Raw genomic sequence first — 13,137 nt, 5'->3', positions numbered from 1 at the left:
TGATTCCAGTGCAGCCACTAACATCAGGATCGAGAGATGATGGGGGTCCTTCAAAAGATGCTGTTGGGGGAGGGTGTAGTGCTTGTAGAAAAGGTTGAAGAAAAGAGCACGAAGTAAAAAGTCCACTGAGGCTTTTATAGTCTATCATCTTTTATGGCCATTACGACGGACCAGCAGGTCCAGACATAAATGCATCCTCTGTCCCCATAGGCAATAGTTTATATTTTTTGTTTTTAAAAGAAAGTTAATTTTAAAGTTTTATTACTGATGCTTCATTTCAATGGGGTGCACAAATTGCAGAAACTTTTCCAAGGAAAATTAAAAATGTATTTAAATCATCTTTTCTTCATATTCCATTAGGTAATATACAGATACTGTAAAGTTGATTGATGACGGACAATCCACACATATAGGGCCAGTTTACCGAACATTGGCCTAAATTTACCAAAGGGTTGCGAGGGTGCCGCCTGCCACTGTAATTTCGCATTGCACCCAGAGGCCTTCCAATCTGCCCCAATCCAATTTACCGCACTCCAATCTGCCCTAATCTAATCCACACCAATCTAATCCAATCCAAACCACCTCACACCAGTCCACCCTACTCTAATTCGATCCACCTCACTCTAATCCAATCTACCCCACTCCCTAGTCCACCCCACTCCAATGCAATCTACCCTAATCCAATCCACCTCACCCCAATCCAATCCAGTCCATTCCAACCCGTGCCAATCTGATCCACCACAATCCACCCCACTCCAATCCAATAAAATCCACCCCACTCCAGTGAAATTCACTGCAATCCAATCCAAACCACCCAAGTCCAATATAATCCACCCCACTCCAATCCAACCCACCCCATTCCAATTCAACCCCCCCCACTCCAATCCAATCTACTCAAATCAAATCCACCCCACTCCAGTCTACCCCACTCAAAAAAAAAAAACCTTTCTCCAATCCAATCCACCCCACTCAAATCCAATCCACCCTAATGCAGTCCACCCCACCACAGTCCAGTCTACTCCAATCCACCCCAATCCAACCCGCTCCATCCCAATACAACCCACCCATTCTGATCCTAATCACCCCACTCCAATCCAACCCAATCCACCCAACTCCAGTCCATCACATTCCAGTATAATCCACCCCACCCCACTCCATTCCAATCCACCCCACTCCAGTCCACCCCTTAAAATCCATTCCGATCCACCCAACTCCAGTTCAATCCACCTCAACCCAATCCACCTTAATTCATCCCACTTCCAATCCAACCCACCCCACTCCAGTCCGATCCAGTCCACTTTAATCCATCCCACTCCAATTCAGTCAACCCCACTCCAAACCACCTTAATCTACCCCACTCAATCCAATCCACTCCACTGAAGTCTAATCCAAATAACCCCACTGCAATCCAATCACCTCACCCCCAATCCAATCCACCCCACTCCATCCCAATTCACCCCACTCCAATCCACCACAATCCAACCTAATCCAATCCAACTCACTCCAATCCACCCCGCACCAGTCCAATTCACCCAACTTCAATCCACTCCACCCCACTCCAATCCAACCAACCGATTCCATTCCAACCCAGCCGACTCCAATACAATCCACCACAATCCACCCCACTCAAATCCAATCTACTCCAATCAAATCCACCCCACTCCAAAAAATCCACCCCACCCCTCTCCAATCCAATCCACCCCACTCGAATCCAATCCACCCCAATGCAATCCACCCTTCCACAGTCCAATCTACTCCAACCCACTCCAATCCACCCCACCCCAATCTAGTCCACCCACCCAATCTAATCCACTCCATCCCAATCGACCCTATTCCAATCCAACCCACTCATTCAACCACCCCACTAAATCCGGTCCACCTCCCTCTAATCCAATCCATCCAGCTGCAATCCAATACACCTCACCCCACTCTAATCCATCCTACTCCAATTCAATCCACCCTACTCCAAACAACCTTAATCTACCCCACTCAATCTACTCCACTCAAATGGAGTCTAATCCAGTTACCCCACTGCAATCCAATCCATCTCACCCTCATCCAATCCACCTCTCTCCATCCCAATTCGCCCCACTCCCATCCATCACAATCCAATCCAACTCACTCCAATCCACAATAATCCAATTCACCCAACTGCAATCCACACCACTCCAATCTACCCCAATTGACTCCATTTCAACCCAGCCTACTTTAATCAAATCTACCCCACTTTAAAAATCCAGTCCAACCCACCCCATTCCAATCCAACCAACCCATTCTGATCCAACTCACCCGACTCCAATCCAACCCAATCCATCCACCTTCAACCTACCACATTCCAGTCCAGTATAATCCACCCCACTCTATTCTAATCCCCCCGCTGCCTCAGTTCACTCCAACCCACTCAATCCTATTCCACCCCACTACATCTAACTTTATGCCACTCCACCCTGACACTGCACTCTACGACACTGAACTCTATGACACTCTCTGCCATTGAACTCTACAAACCCTCTCCTCAACTCTGTCACTCTACTCCACTCTACTCCACCCTACTCCACTCTATGACACTCTACTCCAACAAATCCATTCTATGACACTTTACTCCCCCACTTTACAACACTCCACACCACACACTTTTAGCCATGGTGAAACAGTAGCCACGCTGCTGTACGACATGTTAAAAAAATATTGCAAAGCCAATACCTCTTAACAGGCGAGACCTATTGGCTTTGCCAATGCTTGTTCTAGATATCTGATTCGCTAATAGTGCCTCTTTTATTTTGGCGCCAGGGATTGTTTCTCTCCCAGTCCGATCCTATTGGTCAGTCAGTGTTTATGTGGGTGTATAATTAACCAGCCATTAGCTCAAGACTGCTCCGCCCTTGGTGCAATGCATGGAATTCAGCCAATGGCCTCACGGGGCTGCTCTCTCTTACCCTGTAGAAAATATGACAGAGTCACTGATCAGTGCGGTTTTGTGATGCGGTCAGAGCAGCGCTCGAGTCGCACTACGGCCCGACTCCCTGTGATTATGCTATTCCGGGCTTTGTCATTGGATAAAATTAGACTCTGGCTGGGGTCACGTTACACTTTATCGCGTCCTTAGTGAAGGGTCTTAATGCCTCTCTACAGTGCGTCTGACTGGATCAAGGGCCCACTTCTGCGCCCGGCCACACCAGGTTTGTGACTTCTGACGGAAATACCGACCGCAGGACACGAGTCAGGTAAGTCCATAATCAGTATATGGGAGAGTTTGGACACGCTGCAGTGGCTCTGGTGTTTAGCTTTAGCTTACTAGTTGCAATAGCAAAACGCGTGCAAGCCTTTCTCTAATGCACCTATTAGTCGTCTACAGCAGTTTTTAGCTCTCGTTCAAATTTGAACTCACGAGATTATAATCACTTGAGTTGTGATTTTTGTGTTTTTTATAGCGACACATATTTGCAAAGTTATTTGCTTTTGTTCGTAGCATAGTTTCCTGGTTTATCTGCCAGCGCAAACGTTTTCTCTAACTAATTAGATCACCTAATTTTCACCATGTAGTGATAGGTTTATTCTAGTCGAACCCAGCAGGGCTCGAAAAATGCATGCAGAACTTTCCTATCGAAGTTTACATTTTGCTAATTTGTTTATGCACAGTTAACGCGCAGAAGTAATGTAACCGTTTTCTGCGCAGTGTATCTTAGAGAGAGCCATTTCATTAGTGTCAATGTTCGGACGAATGTAATATAACTTGTTAGCAGCCTTACAGTTTTCAGGCTGAATGTGGCAAAATAAAAAGAATGTAAACTCTATGAAGTTGCAAAGTTTCCTCAGACATTCTTGAAGGGTGCACTTTTAAACACCTCTAGCTATGAACTGAATCATAATTTGTTGGGGGGGGCGCAATGTTATGGGGAGATGTCTGCCGGGTTTCAGCAGGACTTTTTTACTTTCATTCAGACAAAATCGCGCACACACTCTCTCCCTCAGTTTTTAAAGTCATCAAAAATATTGGTAATCTTACAAAATATTGGTTTTTCCCTCTCTTAGCGCTAGATTCACAAGAAAGTGGTGCATCGTCCCGATGTGCCACTTTTCTTGCATGCTCCTACCGACACCAAACGACACCATGGTTGTTCTGTATTTACAATACAGCGCACCATGTCGCACGTTTGGCCAATAGCGTCAACATTTGTGATACTATTGTGGCGCTTTGCTACACTAGGGGTAAAAATGTGTATGCTAGTGCAGCAAAGTGCAAGGAGACGCATTGATTAAAATTGATGCGTAATTTTAACACCTGCTTTGAGCAGGTGTTAAAGATGATGCCAAAAATGGCACAGTGAAATGATGTAGCTTTTACTGCTCCATTTTTGCGGGCCCCCTAACTCCGGAACACCCCCCCCTCCTTGCATACATTATGCCTGATGGTGCATGCATTGTGCCACTTTGTTAATATGGCGCATCGAAAATTGCCTCCTTGAGCCACATTAGCGTAAAAAAATTATGATAATGTGCCACAAGGAGGCGCTAGGGCCTTGTAAATCTGGCCCTTAGTACCCCTAGCAATCCGCATTCCTCCCTCTTTGCTCTGCCGCTCAGGGCCCTCCCTTGCACTCCCCTTGTGGTACACAGGGGCATACCTTCAATGAGGAGGGGGGCACCCCAAATAAGTGTATGTTCTGGTAAGTAGTTGGGTACATATGCATTCAGTCGGATCTGGTGTAATGTCTGCCGGATTTCACTAGGATTTTTTACATACATTCAGACGAAAACGCACATACTCTCTCCCTCTCAGTTTTTAAACTCGTCAAAAATATTTGTAGTTTAACAAATGTGTTTTTTCCTCACTTAGTATCCCTACCGATCCACAGTCCTCTCCCTTTCCACTGCCCCTTAGGCCCCTGACAAGTACTCTGCTTGCCGTAAAGTGTATTTACCCGTTACATGCCAGCGCGGTTGTCGGAAGATGTGAACTTACTGATCAAGCTGCGCCGGTTTGTGGCGTCTTAAGTAGTCCTGGTGTTTTGACACAAAACACGTTCCATTCAGGGACATGTAGATCCATTGCATGGATGGTCCTAAAAAGCTCGGCAGGCGAAGTGTTTTACCTTTAAAAAGTCAGTAGTGCTGTAAAGTGTCACACATGACACTTGGTAGCCACGTGGAAACCCAAAATTGAAACACACTCGATTGCATTACGATCTCTTGCTAAAACATGGTCTTCAGCCTGTGGTCGTCATGCCTTATGTTTATTTTCAGTTCTGTGAAGAACATTTGTAACAAGCTGCATGAGGATCGAGGAGCTGCTCGAATCATGCTGCACCTGTTGGGAGCTGGATTTAGGAATATTTGAGGCCCTGTTAGATGCAGCACATGAGTCCCGCCCTGTCTGGCATTGAGGTGTTCCTCATGATCGGGAGAGCAGGCGCCCCACCCTGTCATAAGTGATCTTGTCCAGTGCGAGGACACATTCTTATCAGGACACGAGCTGAAAAAACATTGGGGAGGGGGGATTGGCAGAGAAATGCACAGTTGCGTCCCATCGAGTGACGTCACAGGAAGAATAAAGAGTGTATTACGAAACACACACACATTTATTTGCGCATATGACGTTTCACAAGTGTACACACCTTTCATGCAGCTAAACACGAATTAAGGAATACAAAGATTGCTCGAGAATCTGAGCACTCTTGAAGTTATTTATATTTTGAAGTCATCAATTTGATATCAGGGATGACGAAAACAAAGGCAATTGTTTGTGATACATTTTAAAAATGTGACTGCGCAATAAATATTGAGATTATGTGATGTACTTCCAAAGTGCCTCTTCTTTGTACGAGCATTTTACAATAACAACAAATAGGTTACACAGAGAACTTATTAATAATGTTTTTATGTCAATTTTAGATTTTGTGATTGCTTATGTTTTACACATATTACGGCGTTGCTCAGTTTATAGAAAGTTATGATTTATATTGTTTGATTAATTACAATCTTTGTGTAAAAGAGGATACACTTATCTCTTCAGTCTATAAATAAATGTAAGTGACAACATTTCCAAACAAAAGTTGGGCACTTGTTAGTTACATTTAAAATGCAGTTTTCAAGTTTTCACTGTGGATATAAAAGATGCTTAGTGTAAAGGAACAGCCAGAGTGGTGGGGAACAAGCACGTAAGAGTATTGTAGACTATGGTCCTGATTTATGATGGGCCATAGTGTGTAATGATGCCAAATGTTGATGTCAATTACCACTACTCCACTTTAGTACTATTTAACCAATTTAACTACACATCATCTCAGTACATCAGTACAGTTGTAGTACTTTTAGATGCACTATAGCCCATATTTATACTTTTTTAGTGCCGCATCTGCGTCATTTTTTTACGCAGAAGCGGCGCAAACTACAAAATACAATTGTGGCCCATATTTATTCTTTTTAGCGCTGCATTTGCATCATTTTTTGACGGAAAAGCGGCGCAACCTTACAAAATATAATGGTGTTTTGTAAGTTTGTTCCGCTTTTGCGTAAAAAAAACTACGCAAATGTGGCACTACCCTGACCCGGCTTCTGCAGGCAGGTCGCTCCCCGCCCCGCCTTCCGTGCCACCTCCTTTCCCGTTTCCTTTTTTGCCTTTTCTCCCCGCCACTGCGTCCCCTGCGGCCCCTCCCACCTCCCCCCTCCTTCTCACCGCTTCTTGAGCAATTTCCCCGCCGCTGCGTCCCCTGTGGCCCCTCCCACCTCCCCCCTCCTTCTCACTGCTTCTTGAGCAATTTCCCCGCCGCTGCGTCCCCTGCGGCCCCACCCCTCTCATTGGACAAGCCCTCCCGCCTCACCCTCCACTCTCTCAACCCAGGCCCCCGCTCCACGTGATCCACATCTAGCCCCACACAAACTCATGGCCCCTTCACCTGCCACACCTGCCACTTCTCCTGCTCGTCATCCCTCACACCACACACCAACCATAGTGACCCCACCCTCAACAAACACAACACCCCCAACACAAGACTCACCCACCCTGCCCCCACCAACCAACCCCGCAGCCCACCAGCCCACAACCAGAACACACCCCGCAACAACACCCTCATGCACCACACCAACGCCACCCACCACAATCACCTTAACTGCCTGCTCCTCAACATCCGCTCCCTTCACAAACATACCATAGAACTCTGGGACCTCATCACATCACACTCACCCGACATCACCTTCCTCATGGAAACTTGGACCAATCCCTCCTCAGAACCCGACATAGCCATAGCCACCCCCAAGGGATACAAACTCCAACACAAAGACCGCCTCAACAGGCCAGGCGGTGGCATCGCCATCCTACACAGAGACACCATCAAAGTCACCACCAGCTCCCAAGACACTATCGACAACACCGAACACATCCACTTCCTCATCCACATTAACAACAACTCCACCCTCAGAGGTACACTAATCTACAGACCACCCGGACCACGCCCCGCCTTCTGCTACACCATCGCCGCAGCATAAGCTAGCACGCCCTCTCCTCCACAGACTACATCATCCTCAGTGATTTCAACTTTCACTTAGAAAACCCACAAGACCAAAACACTATCTCCCTCATAGACAACCTCACCAACCTCAGACTCAAACAACTGGTCACCGCACCCACCCACTCAGTAGGACACACGCTCAATGCAATTTTCACCTCAAGCCAACACATAGCCTACACCCACACCACCGAACTCCTCTGGACTGACCACCGCTGCGTCCACTTCTCCTTCACCAAACCCCCACACACTACCATCAACACACCACACCCTACCGCATGTGGGACAAGATCCCCACAGAACGACTAAATTCCCAACTGGCCCATAACCCCCCCTCACACCAATGACCCCAACACAGGAGCACACAACCTCTCCAAATGGATCACTACCTGCTCAGACACACTAGCCCCCTCAGAAAACACATCGCCACCCACAACATCAAGAACGCCCCATGGTTCACCCCTGAACTCCAAGACTCCAAGCGCAAATGCCGCCAAGCTGAGAAAATATGGAGACTAGAACCTTCCACAACCAACTTCTCCACCCTCAAAACCACCATTCGCACCCATCACCAACTCATACGCACCACCAAAATCGATCACTACAAGACACGCCTTGACAACAACTCTCAAAACAGCAAAGAACTCATCACCATCATCAATGAACTTGCCAAACCCAAAGCCAGCAACATAGACCCCACACACACACACACAGCCCCTATGTGACGCCCTTTCCAACCACTTCCTCCACAAAATCCTGGACATCCACAACAGCTTCATACCACACACACCCACCACACATACCCCTCACTCACCCAACCCAACCCCCACTCAGGACCCCCCCACCACACTCTCCACATGGACCCCCACCACACACGAAGAAACCGAAAAAACCATTAACTCCATCCACTCTGGCTCCCCCTCCAACCCCTGTCCACACCGCATCTACAACAAAGCTAGCCCTACCATCGCCCCCATACTCTACAACATAATCAACTCCTCTTTCGACTCCGCCACCTACCCAGACCCCTGGAAGTACACGGAAATCACCGCTCTCCTAAAAAAAAAAACAAGCCGACCCGGAGATCCTCTCCAACTACCGCCCCATCTCCCTCCTCCCTTTCCCCACCAAGGTTGCAGAGAAATTAGTCAACACCCACCTATCCCACTTCCTCGAAGCTAACAACACTCTTGACACCTCACAATCTGGGTTCTGCAAGAACCACAGCACAGAAACCGCCCTCATTGCGTGCACTGACGACATCAGGACCAAAGTCGACAAAGGCGAGACCGTCGCACTCATCCTCCAAGACCTCTCCGCAGCCTTTGACACCGTCTGCCACCACACACTCCGCACACGCCTCCACAACATAGGAATTCGCCACAAAGCCTTAGACTGGCTCACCTCCTTCCTCACCGACCGGACGTAGAGAGTCCGCCTTCCGCCCTTCCACTCCAACACTACCAAGATCACCTGCGGAGTCCCCCAAAGGTCCTCCCTCAGCCCCACACTTATCAACCCTCTAGCCAACATCCTCCGAGCACACAGAATCACTATCCTCTCCTATGCAGATGACACCCAACTCATCCTCTCTCTCACCCGCAACCCCACCACCGCCAAAACCAACCTACACGCCGTTCTCGACACCGCCAACTGGATGACCACTAACCACCTCAAGCTCAACTCAGACAAAACCGAGATCATCATCTTCGGCCCCAACAAAACCACATGGGACGACTCCTGGTGGCCCACCGCCCTAGGCCCCGCACCTACCCCCGCAACCGACGCACGCAACCTCGGCATCATTCTCGACCCCTCTCTCTCCATGACACAGCAAGTCAGTGCTCTAACCTTCTCCTGCTTCCACACACTCTGCACTCTAAAAAAAACCTTCAAATGGATTCCCCCAGAAACCAGAAAGACAGTCACCCACGCACTCATCAGCAGAAGACTGGACTACGGTAACGCCCTCTACGCCGGCACCACACTCAAACTCAAACGCAAACTCCAGAGAATCCAAAACACAGCTGCACGCCTCGTCCTTGGCCTCCCCCGCCACGAACGAATCTCACCACACCTCAAATCCCTTCACTGGCTCCCCATAGACAAGAGAATCACATTCAAGATCCTCATCCACACACACAAATCCCTCCACAACACCGGCCCAACCTACCTCAATGAAAGAGTTAACTTCCACACTCCCACACGCAACCTCCGATCAGCCGACCTCGCCCTAGCCACAGTCCCCCGCATCCAACGCACCACCACAGGAGGCAGGTCTTTCTCCCACCTCGCCCCCAAAACCTGGAACTCCCTCCCCACCGACCATCGCAAAACCAAAGACCTACTGGTCTTCAGAAAGAACCTCAAAACATGGTTGTTCGATCAGTGACCCTCCCTGCCCCCCTGTTTCCCCTCCCCCAGCGCCTTGAGACCCTCACGGGTGAGTAGCGCGCTCTACAAATTGTTTTGATTGATAATAAAGTATAAACCTGGGCCTGTATTTTGTAAGTTTGTGCCACTTTTGCGTCAAAAAGCGGCACAAATGCGGCACTAAAAAAAGTGCAAATATGGGCCTATGTTTGATTTAGCTGCTGATCTACCTAATGATTCTACTGTAATTTCTTTTACTTTGGAACGCCCTGCGTAAAGCGGTGTATATTTACCTCTGCGCTCCTGTGAAGTTTTCCAGCCCCTATGGGTCTTTTGGCCTACATTCACCGCATTTCTCACTGCACCGTACTTCAGTGGCGGCTTTTGGTGCACTTTTGCTGTTAGGGGATAAGGAGGCAGATGGGAGAAGTTGCACGGTACATGTGCATGCAGACGAAGGGAGTTCCTTTTCTATCCCAGTAAGACTTTGTTTGGCTTGCCTAGTGAGGAAGTTATCAAATCTTACCACTTTGAGGAAGAAACAATTGTATTTTTACTTCAGAAAACTAAGATAGACCTCGAGCCAATTTGTAACGTAAAAACGACAGTTCCACCTCTGGTGAAGTTTTTGAGCGTAGTACATTTTTTAGATTAAACTTTCATTGTTTAGTGAGCCTCTGGCCTCGAGCACAGTGCAGCCTTCTTCTCCTACTTGACGGGTGCAGAGTTTGACCACTTTATGTGCACAGCAACACCAAATTAAAAAAACTACCGCGATATTGAGAAACTATCAACATATCCATTCGTTTTTCTATGTCAATTGTAGTCCCAGATCAATGCTTGTATTTCACTTACTTGTTTTTAGTTACTAACCAACCCGAGATCAACAATTACATCTTTTGTAACTACAGCCTCGACGTGACCACACTCAAAACAGCAATGGCACTCGCCAATAGCATCCCACTGTAGGTTTCAAGTGGAACTCGACTCAGTAGTCCTCTGAGTGCATTTTAGTCAGTGTGGTCCTTCTATGCAAAGTTGCAGTTCTTCCAATGAAGCTACACTTGATAACTTGTAGCTTCTAACAATATTTCATGTTCTAAGCTTGAAAACTATTAATTTCACCCAGTGTTTCATTTTCTTAGACCCAGACATATAGTTTTCAAGAGCTCTTCAGTGAAGCACAGCATGTACTGAGTGCCAAACGTTCGCAGCATAACATTGAAAGACCAGTGCCTGCGTAACTGGTAAGCCTGTATTACACAGCAACTGCGGCATGATAACGGGATAACCAATATTGCTGGTCAATGCATGTAATGCCCCTAAGAGTTCAAATCTGCCTGACCATGCAATGGCTTTCTCAGCAATAGAGTGGTAGCTAATATCAGCAATAAAAGTCTAATGACCTATAGCCATGAAGAGCTCCCTCCAAAACTACCTCCACTAGTGTGCACAAAACAGAAATGCACCCCAATCATTAACCTCTAAAGTTTCCTTTGAATGTCAGATCTGCCACAGTTGTGAATATAAACCTTCTCTCTAGCATACTCTATGCCCAGACTCCTTTTATTACAGTGGCCTTTAAAATAGACACACCTTGCAGATACCCTTAGCCAAAAATTCCCATGATCAGCAATGCATTTGGCTTGCTCCCCACCCATCACACTAGTTCCCTGGCTCCCTGCCCACTATCTTGCATCCACATCCAGCCTCTAACAAGTTCCCTGAGGGTACATTGTTCCGGATCATGCTTTCCACATCTTTATTTTCAGAAACTAAATCCACCCAGAAAATCCACCTTTATAACCTCATGGCTGGGATTCAGCAAAACTGGCAGGCAGGGGACTTACGCTCTGTTGCATACTGCAAATATGGTGCTTTTTCATTCAGTCGCTGAGCTCATCAATATCAGAAAAAACATCATCCTGACCACAGTTCTAGCCACCCTTGGTTGGCTCTAACCAAAGATGCCAACTGGGACTTGCATTTTTAGACACAACCTGCTGCGGATAGCACTATCCATTTCCTCTCCTTCTGCTCCTCTAATTCGTATTTTCCTACACCAAATCCATCCAAGATTCATAAAAAAGACATCGCAAGATGCTCTTTCCATGTTGTAGTTCCTGCGAATGTTTCATATACTTATATGTCGCCTCATTATGTTTTCTTCTTTGCTTTTTAATTTACTTACTTCTAACCCACTACTTTGTACGATAAACATCATTACACAGACACACAAACACTTTTCTTACCTCGTTGCTCGGGACTTTTTAAATAAAAAAATGTAAGCCTTTGTGGTTTTTACTATGTTTCTTTTAAAAAAAATGTATCCCCACATTAAGAAGGGCGAGAGGCCCCGAAAGTAGTAATAAAATCATTCATTCATTGGTGCTGACTGTAGACCTGGGAAGCATGAGAGGTCAGTTTGGTCAGGGCAGCTGTAGGACCTGCTAACAGTAGGTCACATTGAGATGTCTGTGCTGTCACAGTATCCCACTGAACTATATCACTGTCTTGTTCAGGTTTTTCCACTATCATGTCCCAAGGCAGGACTCAGATTTAACTATTGTGGTAGATAAATTTCGTAGGTGAGTGTGTCATTAGCTGATCTCTTTTCTTCTGGTGCAGGTCAGCACCTTGAAAGGCCTGGAGAGTGAAATGGAAGCGCCCTGGACAAGGCACACCTCCACGTGAAGCACCATGAGAGGAGTCGCGGTGTGCTTCGGGACGTTTACAAACATTAAGGCCCTCTGGGAAGTGCGTATTGAAAAGGAAAAAGAAAAGCTTCAACTTGAAAAAGTAGCACGAGAGAAAACCTCTAAGAGGTAAGTTCATCAAAAGATAGAAAACTAAGAACTAATCAATTTCAGAACACTGCAAACCAAGGCATCTTCTTACTGTTTCAAGTGATGGGAAGTCCAAAAACACACTATAACTAGGTTATGCGGCACTAATAACTGGTCAACTAGTCTTCTTCTTCACATTACATATTCATGAGGTGGGGTCCACATTTTGGATATGAAACTTTACTACTTTAAGAATTCCCTCCAGGGATGCAACCTGAATATTATCATAGAGTTTTTTCAGTCCAAATGCCCATCACCCTAGGAAGGAGGGCAGGACAAAGGGGCCATAGCCATGAAGAGTAGGACTACAAGTAACAAGGATTACCTGGAAGTAAGCTATGAATTTCTTAGGTCTCTCTTCCTCGTCCCAATTTTGACTCATGAGGCGCACTAAACAAATCAGCTTTCAGCTA

General features: G+C 46.7%; 1 protein-coding gene across 1 annotated transcript in view; it reads left to right on the top strand.

Moving 5' to 3' along the window:
• Positions 1–2,959: 2,959 nt before the first annotated feature.
• Positions 2,960–13,137, top strand: part of LRRC39 (leucine rich repeat containing 39) — a 113,110-nt gene continuing 102,932 nt past the window's right edge. Inside the window, exons 1-2 of the mRNA XM_069232168.1 lie at positions 2,960–3,224; positions 12,507–12,703. Coding sequence (XP_069088269.1) covers positions 12,579–12,703 — 125 coding nt within the window. The 5' untranslated portion in view covers positions 2,960–3,224; positions 12,507–12,578. The remainder of the gene's footprint in view (positions 3,225–12,506; positions 12,704–13,137) is intronic.

The sequence above is a fragment of the Pleurodeles waltl genome, chromosome 4_2 (genome assembly GCF_031143425.1).
Source record: "Pleurodeles waltl isolate 20211129_DDA chromosome 4_2, aPleWal1.hap1.20221129, whole genome shotgun sequence".
Lineage (NCBI taxonomy): Eukaryota > Metazoa > Chordata > Amphibia > Caudata > Salamandridae > Pleurodeles > Pleurodeles waltl.
This window is presented reverse-complemented; position numbering and strand designations above follow the sequence as displayed.